Source organism: Astatotilapia calliptera, chromosome 4 (genome assembly GCF_964374335.1).
Source record: "Astatotilapia calliptera chromosome 4, fAstCal68.1, whole genome shotgun sequence".
NCBI classification, from domain to species: Eukaryota; Metazoa; Chordata; class Actinopteri; order Cichliformes; family Cichlidae; genus Astatotilapia; species Astatotilapia calliptera.
The window spans coordinates 32,769,145-32,791,288 of NC_137425.1; the positions used below are offsets into that span (position 1 = coordinate 32,769,145).

A 22,144-nucleotide genomic window follows, 5' to 3' on the forward strand; every position below is an offset into this window, starting at 1 on the left:
CTGATGGTTGTGTAATGGTGTTAGCACACTTTGGGTCCTTTAGTACCAACAATAGTGAGTCTACCTGAGTATTGTTGCTGACCCTTCATGAGGACAGTGTGTCCATTTTCTAACGCACCGTGTCCCAAAACTGAAACAGTGTCAAACTGGTTCTTAATGAATGACGTGTTTACAGTTCTCAGATGCCTCCCAACCAACGCCTTTTGTTACAGCAAGCCTCCGGAAGTGACATTAGGTTATGCATACATTAAAATAGGCTTTTTGCAACATCATTTTGCACATTTAGATAAATATAAAATGTGAATATACAAAAAATTATTAATAACATTAATCATTAACATCTGTCATGGTGGAACATCTGTCTTCTGCTGCAGGTATTTTGCATCAAAGCACAGGGCGAGCCTCGGAGAACGCTGGTGTGCTCACATTTCTTCACTGCCGCCACCACCACAAGCTCGTTAAAGGCTCGAACACACAGAATCACTCATGTGCAAGCAAAGTCACACACATACACAAACGTACATGTTCACAAAAACACAAAACTGTCAAAACTCTTTGATTTTTTTTTCCCTCCTTCTAATGTGAGGAAGCCTTCCAGACTACATGTCTGATTTTATGGCTTTAAGTTAAATGCATATTTGCCATTACTGTAACTGATGGTTATTTCTCTGCACTTAACAAAATGTTTTCTTTAAAAAGCGATTTTAATGTGACGTAAATGAAGTTGAAATCACGTCTGCCAGTTGGAAATGCTGGAATTTGAATAGTATGTTTGTGTTAAATCATTTTAAAGATATCGTGTCCATATATTTTATAAAGTATCTGTGTTGTAGATGAATTTCTAAGTGCTTGGCTAAAAAATTTTTTTTTAATCTTATCAATAACAATGATCAGACGAGGCAAAGCAGGGTGAAATTCTCTCTGTGCAGGTCACCAGTTTGTATGGATTTATACATGAAGAGAAGATGTTGATCTAGTCCTACATGATAAAAAATGCATTAATTCATAAGAGCTTACAGTGAAATCATGACACAACATAAACGTTTACTGTTGTTGTTGCTTTGATTCACTGAACCGATAAATAATTTATAACATGCAGATGATGCTTTGCAAATGTTTTTTTGTCTGTAAATGTAATTAATGTTTCATTGCTCCATTCCACTCTCTGGAGATATTACAGCTTTAAAAGTCTTTGAATTCTCCTGGGGACTAAAGTGTGTGTGTGTGTGTGTGTGTGTGTGTGTGTGTGTGTGTGTGTGTGTGTGTGTGTGTGTGGTTACAGTATTTGGACTGTTGGGTCAAAAGGACATCGCATCTATAGATTTCTCACACTCTGATGCCACCTAGTGTCATATTTGAAGAAGTGAAGGTGCTCAGGCAGCAATATTCAAATCTGTTCACATAGAATCACTGAGACGGACAGATGCCGACATGTTCATGTAAATATTTAGGAATGTTAGTGATATTTCATCATGATGATGAAGACATGTATATAACCAGTTACTTAGTATGGAACCGGTTTTGAAATTAAGCAGAAACTAAAAAGAGACCAAATCTCAAAATGTCTGTGAAGGTTCTCAGTCATCCAGGTCATCGTAGTCAAAGGAGCTTGCAAAGAAAAGCGTCTGGACTTCTTTAATTTTCTTTAGAGTGTTGGGCCCGCTGAGCCTTGTCCACAAACTTGTAAACCTCTTCTAAGATTGGAGAGGGTAGAAGGGTTTCCAGCCAGAGTCTGGCTGATCTTGATCTGGAGGGCATCCATAGTGAAATGGACCTGTCTTATCCTTTCACTTCAAAGGTGATTTTGTCCTCTCTGTAGAATCAAGTCTGCTCTGTATCCCCTGACAGTGGATCCAAGGCGCAGGCTCTTAGGAACAACTCTGCTTTGTCCACATCTTAGGTTGAAACGGAGATAGACGCTAGTTTCCTTGATTCCCTTTCATACTCCCGCACCAGTTGAAGGGTGTTCCTCCCAAAATGTACGGCAGTATGTCTGTGAAGGTTCTCAGTCATCCAGGTCATCGTAGTCAAAGGAGCTTGCAAAGAAAAGAAGTCCAGACGCTTTTCTTTGCAAGCTCCTTTGACTACCAAATCTCAAAGTTTTACTGCTTATATTGATTCCAATAATGAAAAGCTGCAGATCAGGTAATAATCTCTTCTGTTCCTGTTATATTTGTGCCCTCACAGAAATGACCCCCCCCCCAGTGGTTGCTCAGCAGTTGTGAATTGGTTTCTAGGCCTGTGTGATGGACAAATCAGTGAAGTTAAATAATTTTGATGGTGCTTTTATATGACGCACTGATCTACAGTGGACTATTTTCTCTTTATTGCAAGTTTTGCTTTTGGATTGTTGTTCGATTGATCAGAGACTTTTGAAGAAACGAGTCTGAGCAAACTGTTACCTTCTGATATTAATCTGGAGTAGAAAAAATAAATTCTTTAGTGAATTCTTAAACAGATTCTAATCATGACAATAACTGTTCTTGAAGTCAGTCTAAGGAGCTTGGAAAGAAAAGCGAATGGAAAGTTTCATGAAGACGTTCACCTCTCATCCAAGAAGCTTCAGAAGGTCTTCAGGAAGCTTCCAGCCCTTCTTCTTTCCAGCCTGCTGAGATTACCATGAGCTGGCTGACTGAGAACTTTCACAGACGATCTCTGTGTTATTTTCCAATTAAAAAGAGGGAAAATTGTCGCTCATTTCTTTTTAATGCAGTTCTATTAAGGTTTGTTTACAATCTTATCAAAATCCATATAACCCCTGTGTCATTAAAACGTGATTGTTTAGCATTTTAAGGGTCTGAGCTCTAACACTGTGATGAATTTAGGCATCAATTCATGAGTGTGTATTCAGACCTCTCGGTTTTCTTCACATCTAACTCAATCTTTAAAGTCACACTTCAGAAGTTCTCATTAGACTTGCTGCATGTGACAACACAGAGTCTCTGTGCCGGACGCAGGTCAGCTCAGGTTACACAACCAGAACAGCAGTGCTGCAGTGACTCTGGTGCCCTCATCTGGCCCTTCTGCTCCCCACACAGTAATACTGTAAGCATGCACTGACGGATGGTGGGCTGTGAGGGGTTTGTGGTTGTAGTCATACATAGTTACGTGTGTCTGTATAATCAGCTGGATTAAAGGTGTATTCTAGTTTTTATAGTTGAGTTCAAAAGCCTCAGTGAGCGGCCAGCTTTGAAAGGAACAGTCACTGTCCAAAAGGATCATGACTGTAGCACCAAACTATTAGCAGACGGTAATATTTTAATCCCTGGCAAGTGTCCACAGTGTTGACATACTAATCCGTGCTGAACCCTGCAGCTGCTGAAACATGACTCAGTTAATAATGAATAAAACTGAGAGGGCATTGTTTTTGTGAGACTTTGGAAGAACATGGCTCATGCAGTACAGTCCTGTAAACACAAAGGGAGTGTAAAGACGGGAGTGGAGCAGCGGTCCCAGGAGCCTGGTTCCTGATGGTTCCTGATGGTTCCTGATCACATGGTGCACGACTGAGTTTGTCAAAAAGGAAAGTTTGAAGTCTTAAGTTTCCTGAATCGAGTCGGTTCGACAGCTGAAGGCTCTGCTTCCTGTTCTTCACTTGGATGCTTTCAGTACACATTACAATGCACCGGCTCCAACTTTAGCATCATCTTAGAAAATGCAGGGTTGCCCATAGACATCAATAGAAGTGCTCACGGCATCATCAGACATCATGAGACCAAAACGTTATGAAAGGCTCCGTTGTAGTTTGTTTGTTTTTTCAAATGCACGATAAAACATTTTGCTCGTCCCCTCACACCTTTCTCATTTTAGCAACAAAAACGTAGAAATGAGTTGTACAGACCTGACCTTGTGAACCTGAACTGCAGACTAATTGAGAGCCTGATGATGCTGTGAACTGTGAATCTGTGAAAGTTGTCGAGGATTTTAGTCGACATGTCAAATCTGAGGTTGCTGTGGTTGATTTGACTTGAAGGTGAGATGGCTGTGATTTCTTCACAGCTCTTTGGTGTTGTGAAATCTGGTGAGATCCTGATTATTTTAAGTTTTCATCTATGAATGTTGAAGTATGCTGCTGTGTCCTCCTCTGGTCTTACCTGCATTTAGGGAGAGATCATTTTGCTGACACCACTCCTGCCACTGCTCTTGTGTTTTCTATCACCTCGCCGTCAGCGATCAGCACAATGACTGTAGTGTCATCTGCTGAGTGTATAAAGGGAAGTCTGGTCTGGGAAGTCACCCAGTCATATGTGAAGAGGGCATATAGCATCGGATTCAACACTTATGCCTGGGGGAATCCACATGCTCACAGTTGCTCACTTATGCTTAACTGGTTTCAGACTCTGATATGGGTGTATGTGATGGATCCACTTATCCAGTTCAGGGTCGTTTGGGGCTGGGTACGCCCTGGACAGCGTGCCAGTCTGTCACAGAGCTCACAAAGAGACCTATTCATTCATGCTCGCAGTGATTCACACATGGCAAAATTTAGACTCTCCAGCAAACCTAACATATATATCTTTGGGCTGTGGGGGCAGCCGAGGTGCCCAGAGAGACCCCACACAGACCAGACTGGCCCCGGCCGGCCGAGGGATTTGAACCCTGGACCAGTGTTGCTGTAAAGCAAGTTACATGTATGAAATGGCTGTTAGGTTTCTGCAAACCAACCATATTTGAGAATATTACCAAGTTTGTGTTTACAACATTGAATTGCTGCATTGCTGCTGAAATAACAGTTGTTGATATTTGATGTGTTCAGAGCATGAAAGCCTTTCTTATCCTGCCTGAGATCCACAAACTGTAAATCTGTATTATCCAGATCTGTCTTTTAGCTGTGAGGATTTTAACAAGCTATAACAAGGATCGCACACAGCGTTTTAATTGCACACTTTATGGTGTACATAAGAAGTCTGATAAAAAGTGTAAAAACTGCAGACAAGTAGAGAAAGTTTCGTTTGCTGCTCTTGCTCAACAGGGTTTAAATGTAGCTGTGTGAGGGGGCAATTTAGCCTTCGGTCCTTTCAGAGGACTTGTAAGTAGCTTGTAGTAAATTAGATTTGGCTGGAGTCGGTTTCCTCTAATAGAAGCAGGATTTCTGCCGTTAACATAGTAGTGAGAACACAGATGTTGTTTTTATAAGAGCAAACAATCCCTGAAGTCTGAAGTCGGCCTCAGAACGTTTTCAGATTAGGCCGCAGTAATCTGCACCCTCCCCAAGTACCACTGCCCCTCCCTCCTAGCTCCCCCGTTGGCCAGCGGTCCCATTACATCATTGTTCTGGAACCAAGTACCCTTTACATCATCATTCACTCGACTCTTGCGCCCATGCTACGACGTACGCCAAAACCAGTGATGCAGTACCTGCGGCTGCCTTCACAGTCGAGTCCTGCCTCGACTGTGAAGGCGGCAACAGTGAGGACGCATTCGTAACTGTCCTGAAACCTCGTTTTGTCACACGAGTCGATGCAGGTGTGGAGGTCTGCAAAGTTTTCACCAGTGTTCTGTTTTGTTTTTTTAAATTTTTTTTTATACACATCCTGGAATTTGAGTTACAAAAAACAGACGTGACAGGAGTCAAGAGAAGCCATCATGAAACCACCCCTGAAAATGTGACGAAGCAATTAAAGCACAAACTGGGTCGGAGGGTCTGATCAATAAAGTCAAACGTTACATCGGAAGCCTGTTCACGGGAAGATTATTGTTGTTACATAATAATAATAATCATAATAATACTATGGGAAAAAGAATTCTTATTATAAGTATTTTTGTGCGGCGTAGAGGTTAGCAGTGTCGCCTCACCGCAGCGAGTGTCTGGGTTTGAATCCACAGGCCGGGCCTTTCTGCGTGGAGCTGCAGTTTGCATGTGACTGCCCGAGTTCTCTCGGGATACTTTCCTCCCACAGTCTCGCATGCTTGTGTGTGTGTCCTGCCAAAAATCACATTTTATCCTCATTTCTTCTCAGACTTTCCTGATTCAAGGGGTAAAAATGCGTAAATCTAACACAACGCTTTGTGGGAATCTGTATGAAAATCACAAATCGGATTCAAATCTATCGCTGTCTGCATACACAAGCTGGCATTAAATGTGGGCACACGGCAAGCTTGCGTTCATATGGGAATATAAGCATGATACAAAGGTTTGAGCCACTCGTCTTAGACGTGCTGTGCTCATCGGCTCAGACTGATTACAGCTTGCTGCCTCTGTCTATGTTTATTAATGTAGATGTCAGTTATTTGCAGACCTTCAGCAGCCGGGCCAACCTGTGCGATCTGCTGCAGTCACAGTTAATTATTTTGATTTGAATTACTTTGGATTATAGATAGAATTAGCTAAGCGCTACAGACATTAATACTACAGCTACCTTAAATAACTGTGACTTTGATATTGAAAAAATAATACATTTTTTTAATCCAGCCTTTCATTCACATGATTGGATGAACATCCAGCGCTGAAAACAAATGAAAAAATGTGGTTTGGAAACAAAAGAAGAACCTGAAATATCACAATCGCATCTGTCATTATGTAACGCTGTGAATTAAAAATGTAGTGAAATATTTTATGATCCACATCATGTGACTGCCTGTTTCTCACTGCATCGTTTCTCTGCCCTTCCAGCTTTCTGCTCCGCCCACTGCGCTCCTCCCAGCCAACCGCTGCCTACAGTCTGGGATGGTTAGCTACTGAGCGGGCTGCCAGTGAACGCTGAGCAGGCTGGCGAGCTCAGCGTCTGCCTCGCTGTCCTGTGATTGGCTGCTGGATGGGACTGAGGCCGAATGGAGCCAATGTCCAACAAGCAGGATAGCAACTCGTCTGAGGGAGATGAGAAAGGGTGAGACAGAGGGGTGGTGTGTGTGGTAAACAAAATGTGATGGAGTGTACATCTGCCTTTGGGGGTGTGTGTGTGTGTGTGTGTGTGTGTCCATTTTTGATGTAAACATGAAAGGAAAGCTAAGATTAATGGTGTGGCAGGGACAACAGATGAAAGCAGAGCTGTAGGCATGGATGATTAATGAAAGATTAAGAGCTGCAGCAACACACTTTTTTTTTAGCTACCAGTTCAAATAATTTGAGGTAAGAAGTGAAAAATAGAAGCTGAACAAATGATTCAGACAGGCTGTTGTCTCAGCAGGTAAAGAGAAGGAATGCCATGAATTTAGCAGAATTTTAGGAGCAGTAAAAGGGACGGCTGAGCACTGTCACGCTGCCTGCTGTACTCGCTGTTCCTCCTGCACGTGCAGCTACACACACACACACACACACACACACACACACACACATGCTTTTACCGCTTCACGAGATAAATTCACAGAGACTCACTTCAGGCCTGATGAAGAAGAAACTAAAGACACAGCAAACTGAAGCCACTGCTGTGTGGCGAGGATGTTGGAGTACAGAGACCCAAAGAGTGTATTAATTAAATAAAACTAAACTAAATTAACAAAAGTGTAACAAAACGACGGTGAGGAGGAGCTGCAGCTGAACCGTTAGAAGGGCCAAAGTTTGTAAACAAACGAAATAAACATGGACCAACAAGAATCCATAGCTTGTCCCACACGTCCCTCTTTGATGCTACAGTCATGTAACTGTTTATAAATAAGTGATTATTATGTCTCAGTTCTTTTCTTCATAGTGCTTTCATTGTGAAGCATTTTGCCATATGTAGCAACAGTCACATGGAGTTTCTTTCCCTCTGGGCTTTATTAGTCACACCCACTGGTTTTATTTGTCTCCACTGGTTTTATTTGTCTCCACTGGTTTTATTTGTAGAGATTGTGGAAATTGCAAGAAAGTTGAAAAAGTAAATTTATTGAGATTTGCTTTATGTCGGCACATATAGAAATCAATATTATAGATATGATCACCAGCAAATTTAGCAGAACACTATTATCGCGCGTTCCTCCAACAAGCTGCACTGCATCCCCTTCTTTTCTTTTAGCTGCCAAATATATTTTCTTTTAATGAGAAGCTTTTCTTGTGAAGCTGCTGTCAAATATAGTTTAAGCCTGTCAGTGAAACACATGTTCCAAATCAGACACGTCCATTATCACATCCAAACTCCAAATTGGTAAACTTGTATTTTTATTGCACATAAAGCAAAATCTTTATTTTTTTTAATAATGAGACATGAGCTGACTAAACCATCTTGTTTGGGGGCTTTAATAGAAACGATATTGTAGTCAGTCAGTGTATACATCATTACAGCTTCCAACAAACTGCATTCTGATAGTTAAAATAAATCCATAATACATTACAGCAGGCGCTGGTTTGTGGAAGCCGCCATGTTGCCCGGTCATTTGAATACAAGCTGAACTGATTGTCCTTAATCATGTTTTATGTGTGTGGCTAAAGAGCAGAATCAGTAAACAAAGGCAGAGAAGAGGACTTAAAGGCATTCACGTGTCGAGGAGGCGAATAATTTGTGCACCATCAGACTCAAGATGTGAAGGGTCATAACCGGTGTTGGGCAAGTTACTTTGAAAAGGTAGTTAATTATAGTTACTTCTTGAAAGAAGTTACTGAGTTACGAGATTCTAAAAGTAATTAATTACTAGGAAAAGTAACCATTTAAAGCGTTACTTTAAAGAATCTCTCTCTCTCGCCGTCACTCCTGAAACTTGCCCCTCTTCCTAAACAACTAAATGTCAGGATGTTTTTGTTTTGTTTCTTTTTTGCTCATAAGCAGAGAGTGCTTGTTAGCGTTGTCCTTCGATGTTAAACGTGACGAAACTATTGAGGAAAAACAGACGTGTATATTGTTTATCATGACTCTGGTTTTACGTGGCCGATCAACACAATTAAAACACTGGTATATATCACCTTGTTGCTTTGTCATCTTAAAGTGGTCATGTGATTGTTTAACCCCTGAGCTCCAGGTGTTGTACCAAAAAGTGATCATCTGTCAGAAAGTGATTGCCGTCTGCGCGCAGCTGCTTAAAGCTGCAGCGCCCAGATTACTTACAGCTACTTCCGTGCAGCTGATATAAGCTGCGGTAAGCTGAACACAGCTTCAACCGTCTGTTTGTTAAAAAATAGTAATGCGACCGCATTTTCTTGTTAGTAACGGTAACGGCCTTGTAACGATAGGAATAATAATTAGATTACTCGTTACTGAAAAAAGTAACGCCATTATTCCCATCACTCGTCATAACTACTATGTTTTATCATCCAGCAGTAACCGGCATCTGGATAAAATGTCAGCCTCTTCCTGAGCAAAGTCAGGGCTCTAATGCACAGAAATGTGCATAAACATCCTTATTTATTTCTTATATTGTACTTAATGTCAACAGATTAGACATGCGATCCTTCTGGACAGCTGACCACAAGCCAGAGTTGTTTGTCCTACAGCGGACGATCCATAGCTGAATGCAAATTAAGAGTGTGAGCTGATCTCCACCATTCAATCATTCTGTTGCTGCTATTTGCTATTTATTATGTTTCTTTGTCTTTCTTTCATGCAACATTTTGTTCTGTGCAATATTTCGGCAGATGTGCAATTTCCATCCCTCAACATATCCTTAACGACCACAGCCATTCTGCCCTTATTTATCATTTATTATATTTCATTATGATGCCTGGAACACACCCCATGCTTCCTGTAACCCAACATCGTGTATATACTGTACATAGTGTTCTTACTTTTCTTACTTGTATATTATTTTCTTTACTTTTGCATCTTTGTGGTCTTGCTACCTAATTTCATTGTGCAAGCAACAGTACGATGTCTAAGTCTAAATCCATAGCTATGACTTTCCACATGAACCAGGAGATGGTGAAAACAGAACTCAGCTGACTGCACTGTGTGATCTGCTGATATCTAGATTTTACACACTGTTCCTTTAAATGTCAGGGCGTGGCTCGTTTGATAAATGCAACCTTTTTGCACCCGTGTATGTTACTCGGACCACATCACACACTCTTTAATGTGAAACACTGACTATACCTTAAAGTCACATATAGATTGTTGGATTCAGCACGGCCACATGTTTCCAGCAGAGCCTGTTTGGTGCTTCTGGGGCAATCAGAAGCACAGTGTATGTTTACAGCGGTCCCTCGTTTATTGCGGTTATGTTCCAAAAATAACTCGCGACAGGTGAAATCCGTGAAGTAGCCAGCTTTTTATTTATTTTTTTACAATTATTATCTGTAAAAACTCCTCACTACACATTTTATACACTTTCCAGAGACAGGCGTGAACATTTTCACACTTTTCTCTCTTGTTGAAACTCTCAAAAAGAAAGAATGAATGCATTTAAAAAAGATTTATTGAAGGAAAACTGGGGTGAAGTATATCAGGAACAGGACGTTAATAGTGCTTATAATAAATTCCTTAGAATATTTACATTACTGTACAATACCAACTGTCCAATAAAGCAATATAGTAGGAAACAGAAATATATGGACTGTCCATGGATAACAAAAGGTCTGCAAAATGCATGTATAAAGAAAAATGCTCTATACAGAGAGTTCTTAAGAACGAGAACTAAAGATGCTGAAATCAGATACAAAAGATATAAAAATAGGTTAACTAATATACTTAGATTTAGTAAAAAGGAATACTATAAGAAGCAATTAGATATAAATAGAAATAATAATAAAAGATTATGGGAAATCCTGAACAGTGTTATAAAATGTGGGACTGGACAAAAGAACTATCCCAAGTATTTCATTTGTAATGACCATGAAGAATACAATATGGATGTTGTGGCAAATAGTCTCAATGAATTCTTTGTAACTGCTGGACCAAATTTAGCAAGAACAATCACTCATCCTGGGAAAGCACAGGAAAAACCCGATACACTGATTGACAGAAATCCATATTCTATGTTTCTCACAGCCGTTGATGAAAATGAAGTTTTTGAAATTGTCAAAAAATGTAAAAATCACAAATCTTTGGATTGTAATGATATTGATATGATAGTGGTTAAAAGAGTAATTGAGGCTATTATAAAACCATTTACATACATCTGTAATTTATCATTTCAAACTGGTCGATTTCCAGACAGAATGAAAATAGCAAAAGTTATACCTCTATACAAATCTGGAAACAAACACTATTTCACAAACTACAGGCCTGTCTCTTTACTACCCCAATTCTCAAAAGTTCTTGAAAAACTGTTTAAAAACAGACTGGAAAAATTTATAGATAAACATAAACTACTCACTGAGAGTCAGTACGGATTCAGATCAAGCAGATCAACATCATCGGCACTATTAGATTCAATAGAATACATCACAAATTCCATAGACAAAAAGCAATATGTGGCTGGGTTATTCATAGACTTGACAAAGGCATTTGACACTATAGATCATGATATATTAATAAGAAAACTGGAACGTTATGGTGTCAGAGGGGTAGTTTTAGATTGGGTCCGGAGTTATTTAAGTGACAGAAAGCAGTTTGTGAAAATAAATGGTGGTTGCTCCTTATGTATGGACATTGCTTGTGGTGTACCCCAAGGGTCAGTTTTGGGTCCAAAATTCTTCAACTTGTACATTAACGACATCTGTAAAGTGTCCAAAGTATTAAAAATGGTTCTCTTTGCTGACGATACAAACATTTTTTGCTCTGGTGATGATCTGCAGAATTTATTGGAGGATATGACTAATGAAATAAGTAAAGTGAAGTTCTGGCTTGATAAAAACAAATTATCATTAAATTTGAATAAATCTAAACTGATGTTATTTGGAAATAGTAGTTTAAATACAAATGCAAAGATTCAAATAAATGGTGTTGATATTGAAAGAGTCAGTGAAAATAAATTTCTGGGGGTAATAATAGATGAAAAACTTAACTGGAGAGCTCACGTAAGATATATTCATTCCAAAGTATCACGAAGCATTGCAGTACTAAACAAGGCAAAACAGGTATTCGACAGAACATCACTTCATATTCTCTACTGTTCACTGGTTTCACCATACTTAAGCTATTGTGCAGAGGTCTGGGGCAATAACTATAAAACCACATTACATTCACTTTTTACTCTTCAAAAGAAAGCAATTCGAATCATCCACAATGCAGGTTATAGGGAACATACAAACTCACTATTTTTGCAGTCTGAAATATTGAAAATTGACGATATAGTGAAATTCCAAACAGCACAAATTCTATTCAAAGCAAAAAACAAAGAACTGCCAGGTAATATTCAGAGTATGTTTTTTTTGAAAGAAGGAAGTTATAATTTAAGGGGTTTTTGTAACTTCAAAACAATGAAGGTACGTACTACAAGAAAAGGCTTTTGTGTTTCTGTTCAAGGAGTGAAACTATGGAACAAACTGAATATGGAATTAAAGCAATGTCCAAACATAAAACTGTTCAAAAAGAGTTATAAAAATATGATCTTCTCGATCTATAAAGAAAAGGAAAATATTGAAATTAAGTGAATGTCTCTATTTAAAAACAAACAAACAAACAAAAAATTCATGATGTGATATTATAGTATATAGTATATCAGAAATCTGTTCACTATTTTTATTACAAATTATATCAGTAAGGAAGCTGACTAAATATTCACTGATAATTTATGGGACAGGGGTGGGATTAAATAAGTGTATACTTCTTCCCACTCCCTTTCAACATGTAAATTAATCAGAATGTTTTTTTGTATGTAATTTGTATAGTATATTTTTTTTCTCTCATTTCTTTTCTAAACGTACTTGTATATTGTTCACATGTTGAAATAAATTACCAATCAATCAATCAATCAATCAATCAAATTTCAAACCTTCGTAGAAAAAGAAGTCCAGTATTATAGAATGAAACCAAAGATCAAACCTTGTTTTCAGGTCCAGAACATCGTAATAGAGCAGCTGTGAGAGAATTCAACATTAATGAATCAATGGTACAGAAGTAGAGGAAGCAAGAAGAACGAGTTGAGTAAAGTTTGACTTATCTGACTGTTTTGTTTTGCTTAATTATAATCTGAAAAATATGGTAATTGCTACCTTCCTTTAGTCCAACTTTTTGTGCGATGGCATCTTCCCCTCCCTTTTGGGTGCTACCGCAGGTGCCTTTGACGGTGCAAAACATTTCATCGACATTGTTGTGTTTGTTGGGGAGAAAACAAACATACAGGCTGTGCGATATGACCAAAATCTCATATCCCGATAAAAGACATTTATCGTAAATTCTGTGAATCTCAGGCAGCTCGACTTGCGTGAAGTGTTTTCATCTGGGCGTCGTGTACCTGGAGTCCAGTGTTTTCCCCGCAGCATGAAGTATTTATTACGTGCTGCGGGGAAAAGCCTGTTCTAAGGTTTCTTTTTTTTAGCACCTGACGGCTCTTTTAAGATAAGATAAGATAAGATAACCTTTATTAGTCCCACACGTGGGAAATTTGTTTTGTCACAGCAGGAAGTGGACAGTGCAAAAGTTATGAGGCAAAAATTAGAATACAATAAGAATAAATACAGTACACAGCTGTACAGAATAGAATAAAATAATATACTATATACAGTAGAATAAAATAGAATAAAAATATACAATAAGATAAAAATAGAATACGAATGCTATATACAACTGAGTAAAAATACCACGATGCCAGAAAAGATTATTGCACTTAGTATTATTGCATATGTATGGATGTGTGTGTTTGATCAGTTAAAGTCTTTATTATGGAGTCTGACAGCAGTGGGGAGGAAAGACCTGCGAAATCTCTCCGTCCCACACCGTGGGTGCCGCAGTCTCCCACTGAAGGAGCTGCTCAGTGCTGTCACAGTCTGCTGCATGGGGTGGGAGATGTTGTCCATCAGGGATGACAGCTTAGCCGCCGTTCTCCTGTCACTCACCACCTCCACTGGGTCCAGAGGGCATCCTAGAACAGAGCTGGCCCTTCGGATCACCCTGTTCAGTCTCTTCCTGTCCCCAGCAGAGATGCTGCCGCCCCAGCAGACCACACCATAAAAGATAGCAGAAGCCACCACAGAGTCATAGAAGGTCTTCAGGAGTGGGCCCTCCACCCCAAACGACCTGAGTCTCCGCAGCAGGTACAGCCTGCTCTGCCCTTTCCTGTAGAGGGCGTCTGAGTTATGAGTCCAGTCCAGTCTGTTGTTCAGATGAACACCAAGGTACCTGTAGCTGTCCACAGCCTCAATGTCCATACCCTGGATGTTCAGTGGTTGCAGTGGAGAATGCTTGTGCCTGCGGAAGTCTACCACCAGCTCCTTGGTTTTACTGGCGTTGATCTGGAGGTAGTTCAGCTGGCACCAGTCCACAAAGTCTTGGGTCAGACCTCTGTACTCCTTGTCGTCCCCATCAGTGATGAGGCCGACTATTGCAGAGTCATCAGAGAACTTCTGCAGGAAGCACTGGGTGGAATTGTGGGAGAAGTCTGCAGTGTAGATGGTGAAGAGGAACGGAGCCAGAACCGTTCCCTGTGGGGCCCCCGTACTGCAGACGACCCTGTCCGACACACAGCCCTGAGTCCTCACATACTGTGGTCGGTCGGTGAGGTAGTCCAGGATCCAGGTAGTGAGGTGATGGTCCACTCCAGAGTTCACCAGCTTGTCCTTTAGAACCGAGGGAAGAATAGTGTTGAAGGCACTGGAGAAATCAAAGAACATGATTCTCACAGTGCTTCCAGCGGTCTCCAGGTGAGCGAGGGAACGATGTAGGAGGTGAATGACGGCATCATCCGCTCCAATGCCAGGCTGGTAGGCAAACTGAAGTGGGTCCAGTGATGAGCTTGTTAGGCGCCGAAGCTGAGCCAGGACCAACCGCTCCAGGGTCTTCATCAGGTGGGATGTCAGAGCCACCGGCCTGTAGCTGTTGAGGTCCTTGGGGCGTGAAGTCTTTGGCACTGGTACAACACAGGAGGTTTTCCAGAGCTGTGGGACTCTTCCCAACCTCAGGCTCAGGTTGAAGAGGTGCTCCATCACCCCACACAGTTGGTCCGCGCAGGACCTGACGACCCTCGAGCTGATGCCATCTGGGCCCGCTGCCTTCTTGCCATTAATCCTCCTCAGTTCCCTCCTAACCTGGGTGGTTGAGAGAGACAGGCTGGAGCCTTGTGTTGAGTGTGTATTGGATGCTGTTGTTGGGGGTGGGGGGGAGTGAGCAGGGTGAATAGAGGAGCTATTTTCAGCTTCTCATCTGTAAACACTCTGCATACAATTACACGTGATTCAGGTTATTTTGAAAAATCTCAAAAGAATCTTCAGCTTTATTGTGAAAGGTCTATGTGCATAATAAGCAAGCAAACCGTCGTTGTTGCTAACAACAATGCATAAAAGCAGTCGCTGGTCCGTCCGCAGTGTGGTTATATTAAATATAAGAGAAAGAACAGAGTACTTTGAGAAATGAATTCTATAGTGACCATCAAAACGATGAAAAACATATTGCCGTAAACAGTTTATCTTGCGACACCATGAAATAAACGATAGTGTAAAATGAAACGATAGACGTTTTCATATCGTCATCGGATATATATCGATATATCGAACAGCCCTGGTACAGCACTTCAGAGTCACACTGCTAGCCATCGAAGATTTATGTAAATTTGACCAGCTGAACGCATTCTGTACTGACCGGAGACACGGAGGAGATTGATTGACAATGGTCTACAGCCAATCAGGACGCAGAACACAATGCGCTGTTTTTATTTATTTTTTTTATTGCACACAAAATAAATCTGCGAAACAGCGAGGCCACGAAAGGTGAACCGCGTTACAGCGAGGGACCACTGTACATTCATTACACATTCACATGTTTGAAATTGTAATCATGTATTTGGAGTGCTACCTATATTTCCTCAGACACATAGAAGAACATCCAGACAACAGTGTCACAGCATTTCCTCTTGCACAGAGCACAGCAGAGAGCCGTCCATTAAGCAGAAGGAAAAAGGCCTCAAAACAGAGCTGCTGTGAGTCTCTGGTTATCCCAGTCACATGAGCAGAAATGTTGCTGGGACAAATCAGAGTTATTAAAGAGTAGGGGTTTATAAATTCTAAGAAATGCATTTATCGTTGAGGTGAACAGATGTCATATGCACAGTTAAGCAGGTTACCTCCTCTAACAGGAAAAAATATCAGCCGGATATCAAACAGAGCTGCCAGCTCTTTACACCATGGACTCACCCAGACCACCACCAAAGACGACACAGGTGTGATTTTGTATATAAATAAAGACAACTGTCATAAACAGCATAAAGATGGTCAGAAATTAACACGCAGGTCTCCAAAAAACCCAAAACAAACCTGCTTATTGCCATGCAGAGCTCCTCGCCACTCTGAGCCAGAAAAAAACCCCGATTAACTTTCAAAAGTTGCACGTGCCATGTACCTACCCAGCTGTATGAATAATGTATGCATGTTGGCGTGTGTGTGTGTGTGTGTGTTTACATGCATGCCTCGTACGAGCGCACGTGTGTGCGTCTGTGTGGGGATAAGCGGAGTGAAGAGAGCTGGATTAGGAGCAGTGAGGGCAGATGGAGCTGCAGAAAGCAGAGGACAGTTTGGGACGCCTCAGTATGCGACATCAACAGGGGATTGTCGCTTTGTGTTGTTTTTGCGCATGCGCACGTGTGATTCTCAGAGTATCATTGGGCACGCACGTGTTCCTGTGAGTGCTGCCTCATGCCCTGACCCCTCCCCTCTGTGCTGTCTGAGTCACGGCGTGTTCTTGATACAAGTGCGCGCACACACACACACACACACACGGCTTCGCATAGCCTGGAGTCGGGGAGCTGAAATAGAATTTGGTGTGTGTATGTCTCAAAATTAACCGCAGTGCAAAGCCTTTGAATGTTTCAGCAGGCAGTTAGCTTTTATCAGAGCAATTCAATTAATGTCTGCAAAGCAGAATTGCAACTGAGTGATTGGATGTGTGTTTGAAAAAGTTTGCATGCAGAATTTTGTGTGATTACAAGAATTTCTGTGCTTTTCTTTTTACTTCTGTGCTTAGAATAACCTCGTATGTTTGTAATGCAGAACTGAGATCAGTGCTTTCATATCGCTCTCAGCTAGTTGGATGAGGGGGGTGGATTGGCATTTCATAGATACTGACTCCAATATCAGAAGTAAATTCTTTTAAACTCCTCGAGCCCACTTCAGTTCAGCTTTCATCATTTATGAGTAAAAGTTGAAAATAAGAATAGAAGGCAGTGATTTAAGATGTCCGGGACGCTGAGATATCGTAACACATGCAATATCCGTGCATATTGGAACAGGAATTGCAGTGAAGGCAGGTTCCAAATTTTTTGACCCTTTGCAGTCATTTCCCTGAAGTTTTTCACTTTAGTTTATTGTTGCCTATAAGTCAAAGTGGCAGTAGAGCCTTTGAATAGCTGAGACACGTGGAAGTCTTTGGAATGCAGAGATAATAAAATAGTTTTGTTTGGTCTTTTTTTCCACACACAACTCATCAGAAAACAATGTGGTAATTGAGAATTTGTAAGCAGAAAAAACTAATGGCAATGATGGCGGAAAAATTAGCTCCAGTGTATGAAATGAGTTGGTTGACACTGACTGGAGATGACTCAGTGTTACACTTCCCCCACTTGAAATGCCTTTGAAACGTCAGCACAAAGGATGAATGACTGCATTAAAACCATGCTTCGTTTAGAGGTGTTTAAAGGCTCAACCTTTGCCAGGTTTGCCACCTCCAAAGTCTCTGAGATTCAAAGACAGTTATATTTCAGAGTGGTACCTGCATCTGTTTTAAACAGTCTTTGGTGTATTAGACCCAGAGCAGAACATATTAAAACAGAGTGCATTAAATATTTTACCTGTACAGATACATCCCAAGAGTCTCATTGAGTCACTGGCAAAACATTTTTGTCCACCTGTGGTTCCCACCATGATGTTCCTGTTTGTGTAAAATGTAAAAAGGTGGATTTCTACATATGATATTTAATTGGTGTCAGTATTTTTGCTGTAGTTTATCATGGCTGAATGCAGGCACATCGTCACAACACACTGTTTTGAAGAGGATCATTTCTGCTGAGAGGAGCTCAGATCCTTCAGATTTTTCAGCTCCAAAGACATAGCACAGTTCTCTGGGTGCTATTGCTAGGAAAGAGCACTGATGGTGGCATTTGCTCTGTGCTCTTGCGATTGCTATTGGCAGTCAGACTTAAAGAACATTTCTGTGCAGCTTGTTTTGGACATGAAAGACTGCACTAGATTTAGCTTTTCTACTCTTTTATGTGTGTATCTTTTTAGTCAGTGGAATCTCTGGTTTCACATTTCTCCTTTAAAAAAATGCTCTTTTCCTGTTTTATTCATTGATGAGTATTTTTTTTATCCTGACGTTTATATCAAACTGCATGGCTCTTTACAGCTTCCTTCATATTTTAGTAAAAGATTGAGCTTTTTGTAATTTTGTAGTGCATGTGCGCACAGCTGTTTAAAATAGTTGTTCTTACACTAAAATAAATGAGTTTAAAACAAGCAACAGAATCAACCATTGAATTCTGGGATAGATTGGGCCACGAAGGATACACCCGACCCATCCTTCAAATCTAGGGAGAAGGAGGACGCATTTGGAGGAGTCTTCAAACGTGGACAGCCTTCGTCGCGTCGCTGTCATGTAATCGGCCTATCAATGTGGCCTCCGAAGAATGCGGCCCCTGAATTTGGACACAGCTACGATACCGAAGATTGCTGCTTCTTCTTCTTCGGGGTTTAACGGCAGCTGGCATCCTTGTAGATGCATTTCTGCCATCTTCTGTTTCAGTCCGTTATTACACTCTTAAATCCTACTACCTATTCCTGCGTCTTTCTGGTTCTTACAAAGCTTCAAACAACTCGTCAACTATTAAATTAGTCGTCAACAATTTTGCTAGTAATCGTGACTAGTCATGGCAGCCCTACCTGTAATTTAATTTTAGCACGAAGGTTATCTATCATATGACATCCTGTGTCAAAATCAAGTATTAAAAGCTACTGTGCAGTTTGGTTTTTAGGTACTTGTGCTGTTTGTCATCTCTTTTGGCCTCACATGCCTGCAGCGTCACTGTGAAGAACAGAAGACAGATCAACAGCCTGTAGGGCAAACATAAAGAGAGATGTCGCAGCAGTGACACCCATATGACCTCCCTCTTAACATCAGTAAGACTTAGCAGGTGGTGCCGGATTACGAGCATTCCTATATTGACAGAGGCAGAAAGAGAAAATTAGCGCTTTGAAGTTCCAGGGTGTTAACAATACTTAGAACATGTTATAAGATCTGCACTCAGGAACTGAAGACACAGCTGTGAATTTGTTATCTGAGTCAGCTCAGCAAGCTTTACTCAGACCTTGAGCATTTCAGTCCACTCTACAACTGGAGAACATTCACTCGCTGTCTTCTACAACAGAGTCGCTTCTCTTAACCTCCACGCTTCAGCATTTGTCTTTAGGGAACGTTCCACCAGAGCCGCAGAAGACAGTATTCAACTGTTGCCACAGGATTATTGGTCCACATCTTGAGTAGAGTGAAATTCACATGTTAAAAAAACAACAGAAAAAACAGTTGCATGCTGTTCTTTAAACATTGACCTTGAACTCTCAAGTCTTCACCATTTATATCAAATTATACAGATTAAAGGAGAAACCACCATGAAAAGGTCTCAGTGACGGATTGGGCCACAGCTTTGGTATTGATTCTTCAGATCTCTGGGATACAGTTCCCCCAGGAGAGCTTAAATAAGCTATTTCCTTATGGATTGTTTTGAAGGTGATTGAGATTGACCAGTGCAATCTATTCAGATCAATCTGCTGCCCATCACCTACCTTCCTGTCTACTGTAGATTTAAATTGATAGATTCTGTAAAAATTTCCATAAACAACAACACAATATCTGACCGTTCCACTGCTATTTATTGAAAAATCATGACTGTAAACACTTGGACATTGAAGTTCTGATAGTTGGTCCTATTTCTTTCAGAAACACATGCACCCTGGTGTTTCATTGTTGAGGTTCTTGAGGTTATTCTAAAAGGGGATGGTTTCGTCTACACCAAATCTGTCTATTATTACTCTGGCAAACAACCGTCTTTGTCTCTTCTATTTAGAGCACATTATTCCAGATGGCCTTGCCTTTGTTTTTCACATTCATCTGCTTTCGTTTTCCTTTTGGACAGCAAAGGATTTGTCCCAGTGTGCTTCCAGTGTTTTAGTTTTGCTGCCTCTTTTTTATTGTTGAAATGCTTTGATACCAACAGTTTTGAAGAGTTCCTCTGAGTTACTTGGATGGAATTTTGGATTTGATGGTATGTTTGGTATAAGAATAGTTTTATGGCAGGCCGTAGGTGTAGCCTTCTCTGTCAGTAAACTCTACATGTATAAAGTCTAATTTACATTATGGAGCCCTACTCTTAACTCACATAAATGTAATACTGTCTGTGAAGCTGGGTTTAAGAAACACATGTTTAAACTTTAAGTTTTAAGAACATGTTTAACGCTTTCTTGTGCCAGTACAGAACATTACGTCACCGGTTGGTTGGCTGGTTGCGACTTATAGACTTACATTAGTTTACGTTAGCTAACTAGTGACAGAACTGATAACACTGTGAAAAGTAATTGACCAAAGTATGAGAAAACGAATTATGAGTCCAGTCCAGTTTATTGTTCAGATGAACACCAAGGTATCTGTAGCTGTCCACAGCCTCGATGTCCATCCTTGGATGTTCAGTGGTTGCAGTGGAGGATGCTTGTGCCTGCGGAAGTCTACCACCAACTCCTTTTACTAGTGTTGATCTGGAGGTAGTTCAGCTGGCACCACTCCACAAAGTCTAAGGTCAGATCTCTGTACTCCTTGTTGTGTCCATCAGTGATGAGGCCGACTATTGCAGAGTCGTCAGAGAACTTCTGCAGGAAGCACTGGGTGGAGTTGTGGGAGAAGTCTGCAGTGTAGATGGTGAAGAGGAACGCAGCTAGAACCATTCCCTGTGGGGCCCCGTACTTCAGACGACCCTGTCCAACACACAGCCCTGAGTTCTCACATACTGTGGTCGATCGGTGAGGTAGTCCAAAATCCAGGTTGTGAGGTGATGGTCCACTCCAGAGTTCTCCAGCTTGTCCTTCAGGACCGTGGGAAGAATGGTGTTGAAGGCACTGGAGAAATCAAAGAACATGATTCTCACAGTGCTCCAGCGGTCTCCAGGTGAGCGAGGGAACGATGTAGGAGGTGAATGACGGCATCATCCGCTCCAATGCCAGGCTGGTAAGCAAACTGAAGTGGGTCCAACAATGAGCTCACCAGGTCCCGAAGCTGAGCCAGGACCAGCCGCTCCAGGGTCTTCATCAGGTGGGATGTCAGAGCCACCGGCCTGTAGCTGTTGAGGTCCTTGGAGCGTGAGGTCTTTGGCACTGGTACAACACAGGAGGTTTTCCAGAGCTGTGGGACTCTCCCCAGCCTCAGGCTCAGGTTGAAGAGGTGCTCCATCACCTCACACAGTTGGTCTGCGCAGGACCTGACGACCCTCGAGCTGATGCCATCATGATCATGGCTAAGCTGGAAACCTGGACCCTCCGTGACTACATGAAGTACCTTCTGAAGGTCTACTAGAAGGTGTGAATGGGGCATTATGGGCAATCCCTACTTGCTACCATCACGAAACCAACCAGCTGATCTACACCACAGCAGCAGTGATCACTGAGATGAGGCTACAAGCTGAACAGCAACAAGGAGAGTAGACTTTATATCTCAAGATTCAGTTATGCTTCCTTATTTTATACAAGTAAATATGTAGTCCTTAGTGTGGCAGTTTTCAGTCCTCTAGGAAATAATTAGGAAGGACACCAGCACTGCAACATGAGTACCCAGCACTGATAGTGACATAACACTGCCTCTATCTGTGTGTGTTTTTTGTGTAACCACCAGAGGAAAGCAACTGTATGACCCTTCCACAGTCACAGAGGTCAGACCTCTGCATCATTTTTTAATGCTGCAGAGACGATGACACTTACGGAACCATGAAGGCTTTTTAAAAAGTTATCAGTGTGGGCAGATGCATACTGTAGCAACACATTCCTGCGTCAGGCGGGTTACCTAGTGTGTCTAACAGCAGAGTCAGACATAAAACTGAACAACTGCTCTGTCAACAGTAAACTAAATGTACAAGTATCACCACAGTTTTCTATAAAAACCTTTTCAATGCTGTTTCCAGCTCTTCAAGTCAGCGACGCAGCTGACAGATAGCTGACGCTGTGGAATTTACCTTGAGG

At 41.3% G+C, this 22,144-nt stretch overlaps 1 protein-coding gene across 6 annotated transcripts in view; it reads left to right on the plus strand.

Annotated features, from left to right (window-relative positions):
• The window catches only part of LOC113021416 (thyroid hormone receptor alpha), a 113,489-nt gene that overhangs the window by 56,016 nt on the left and 35,329 nt on the right, over positions 1–22,144 (plus strand). For all 6 annotated transcript variants that reach the window (XM_026166063.2, XM_026166064.2, XM_026166065.2 and 3 more), the window contains one exon: positions 6,614–6,827. In XM_026166063.2, coding sequence (XP_026021848.1) covers positions 6,772–6,827 — 56 coding nt within the window. In that variant the 5' untranslated portion in view covers positions 6,614–6,771. The remainder of the gene's footprint in view (positions 1–6,613; positions 6,828–22,144) is intronic.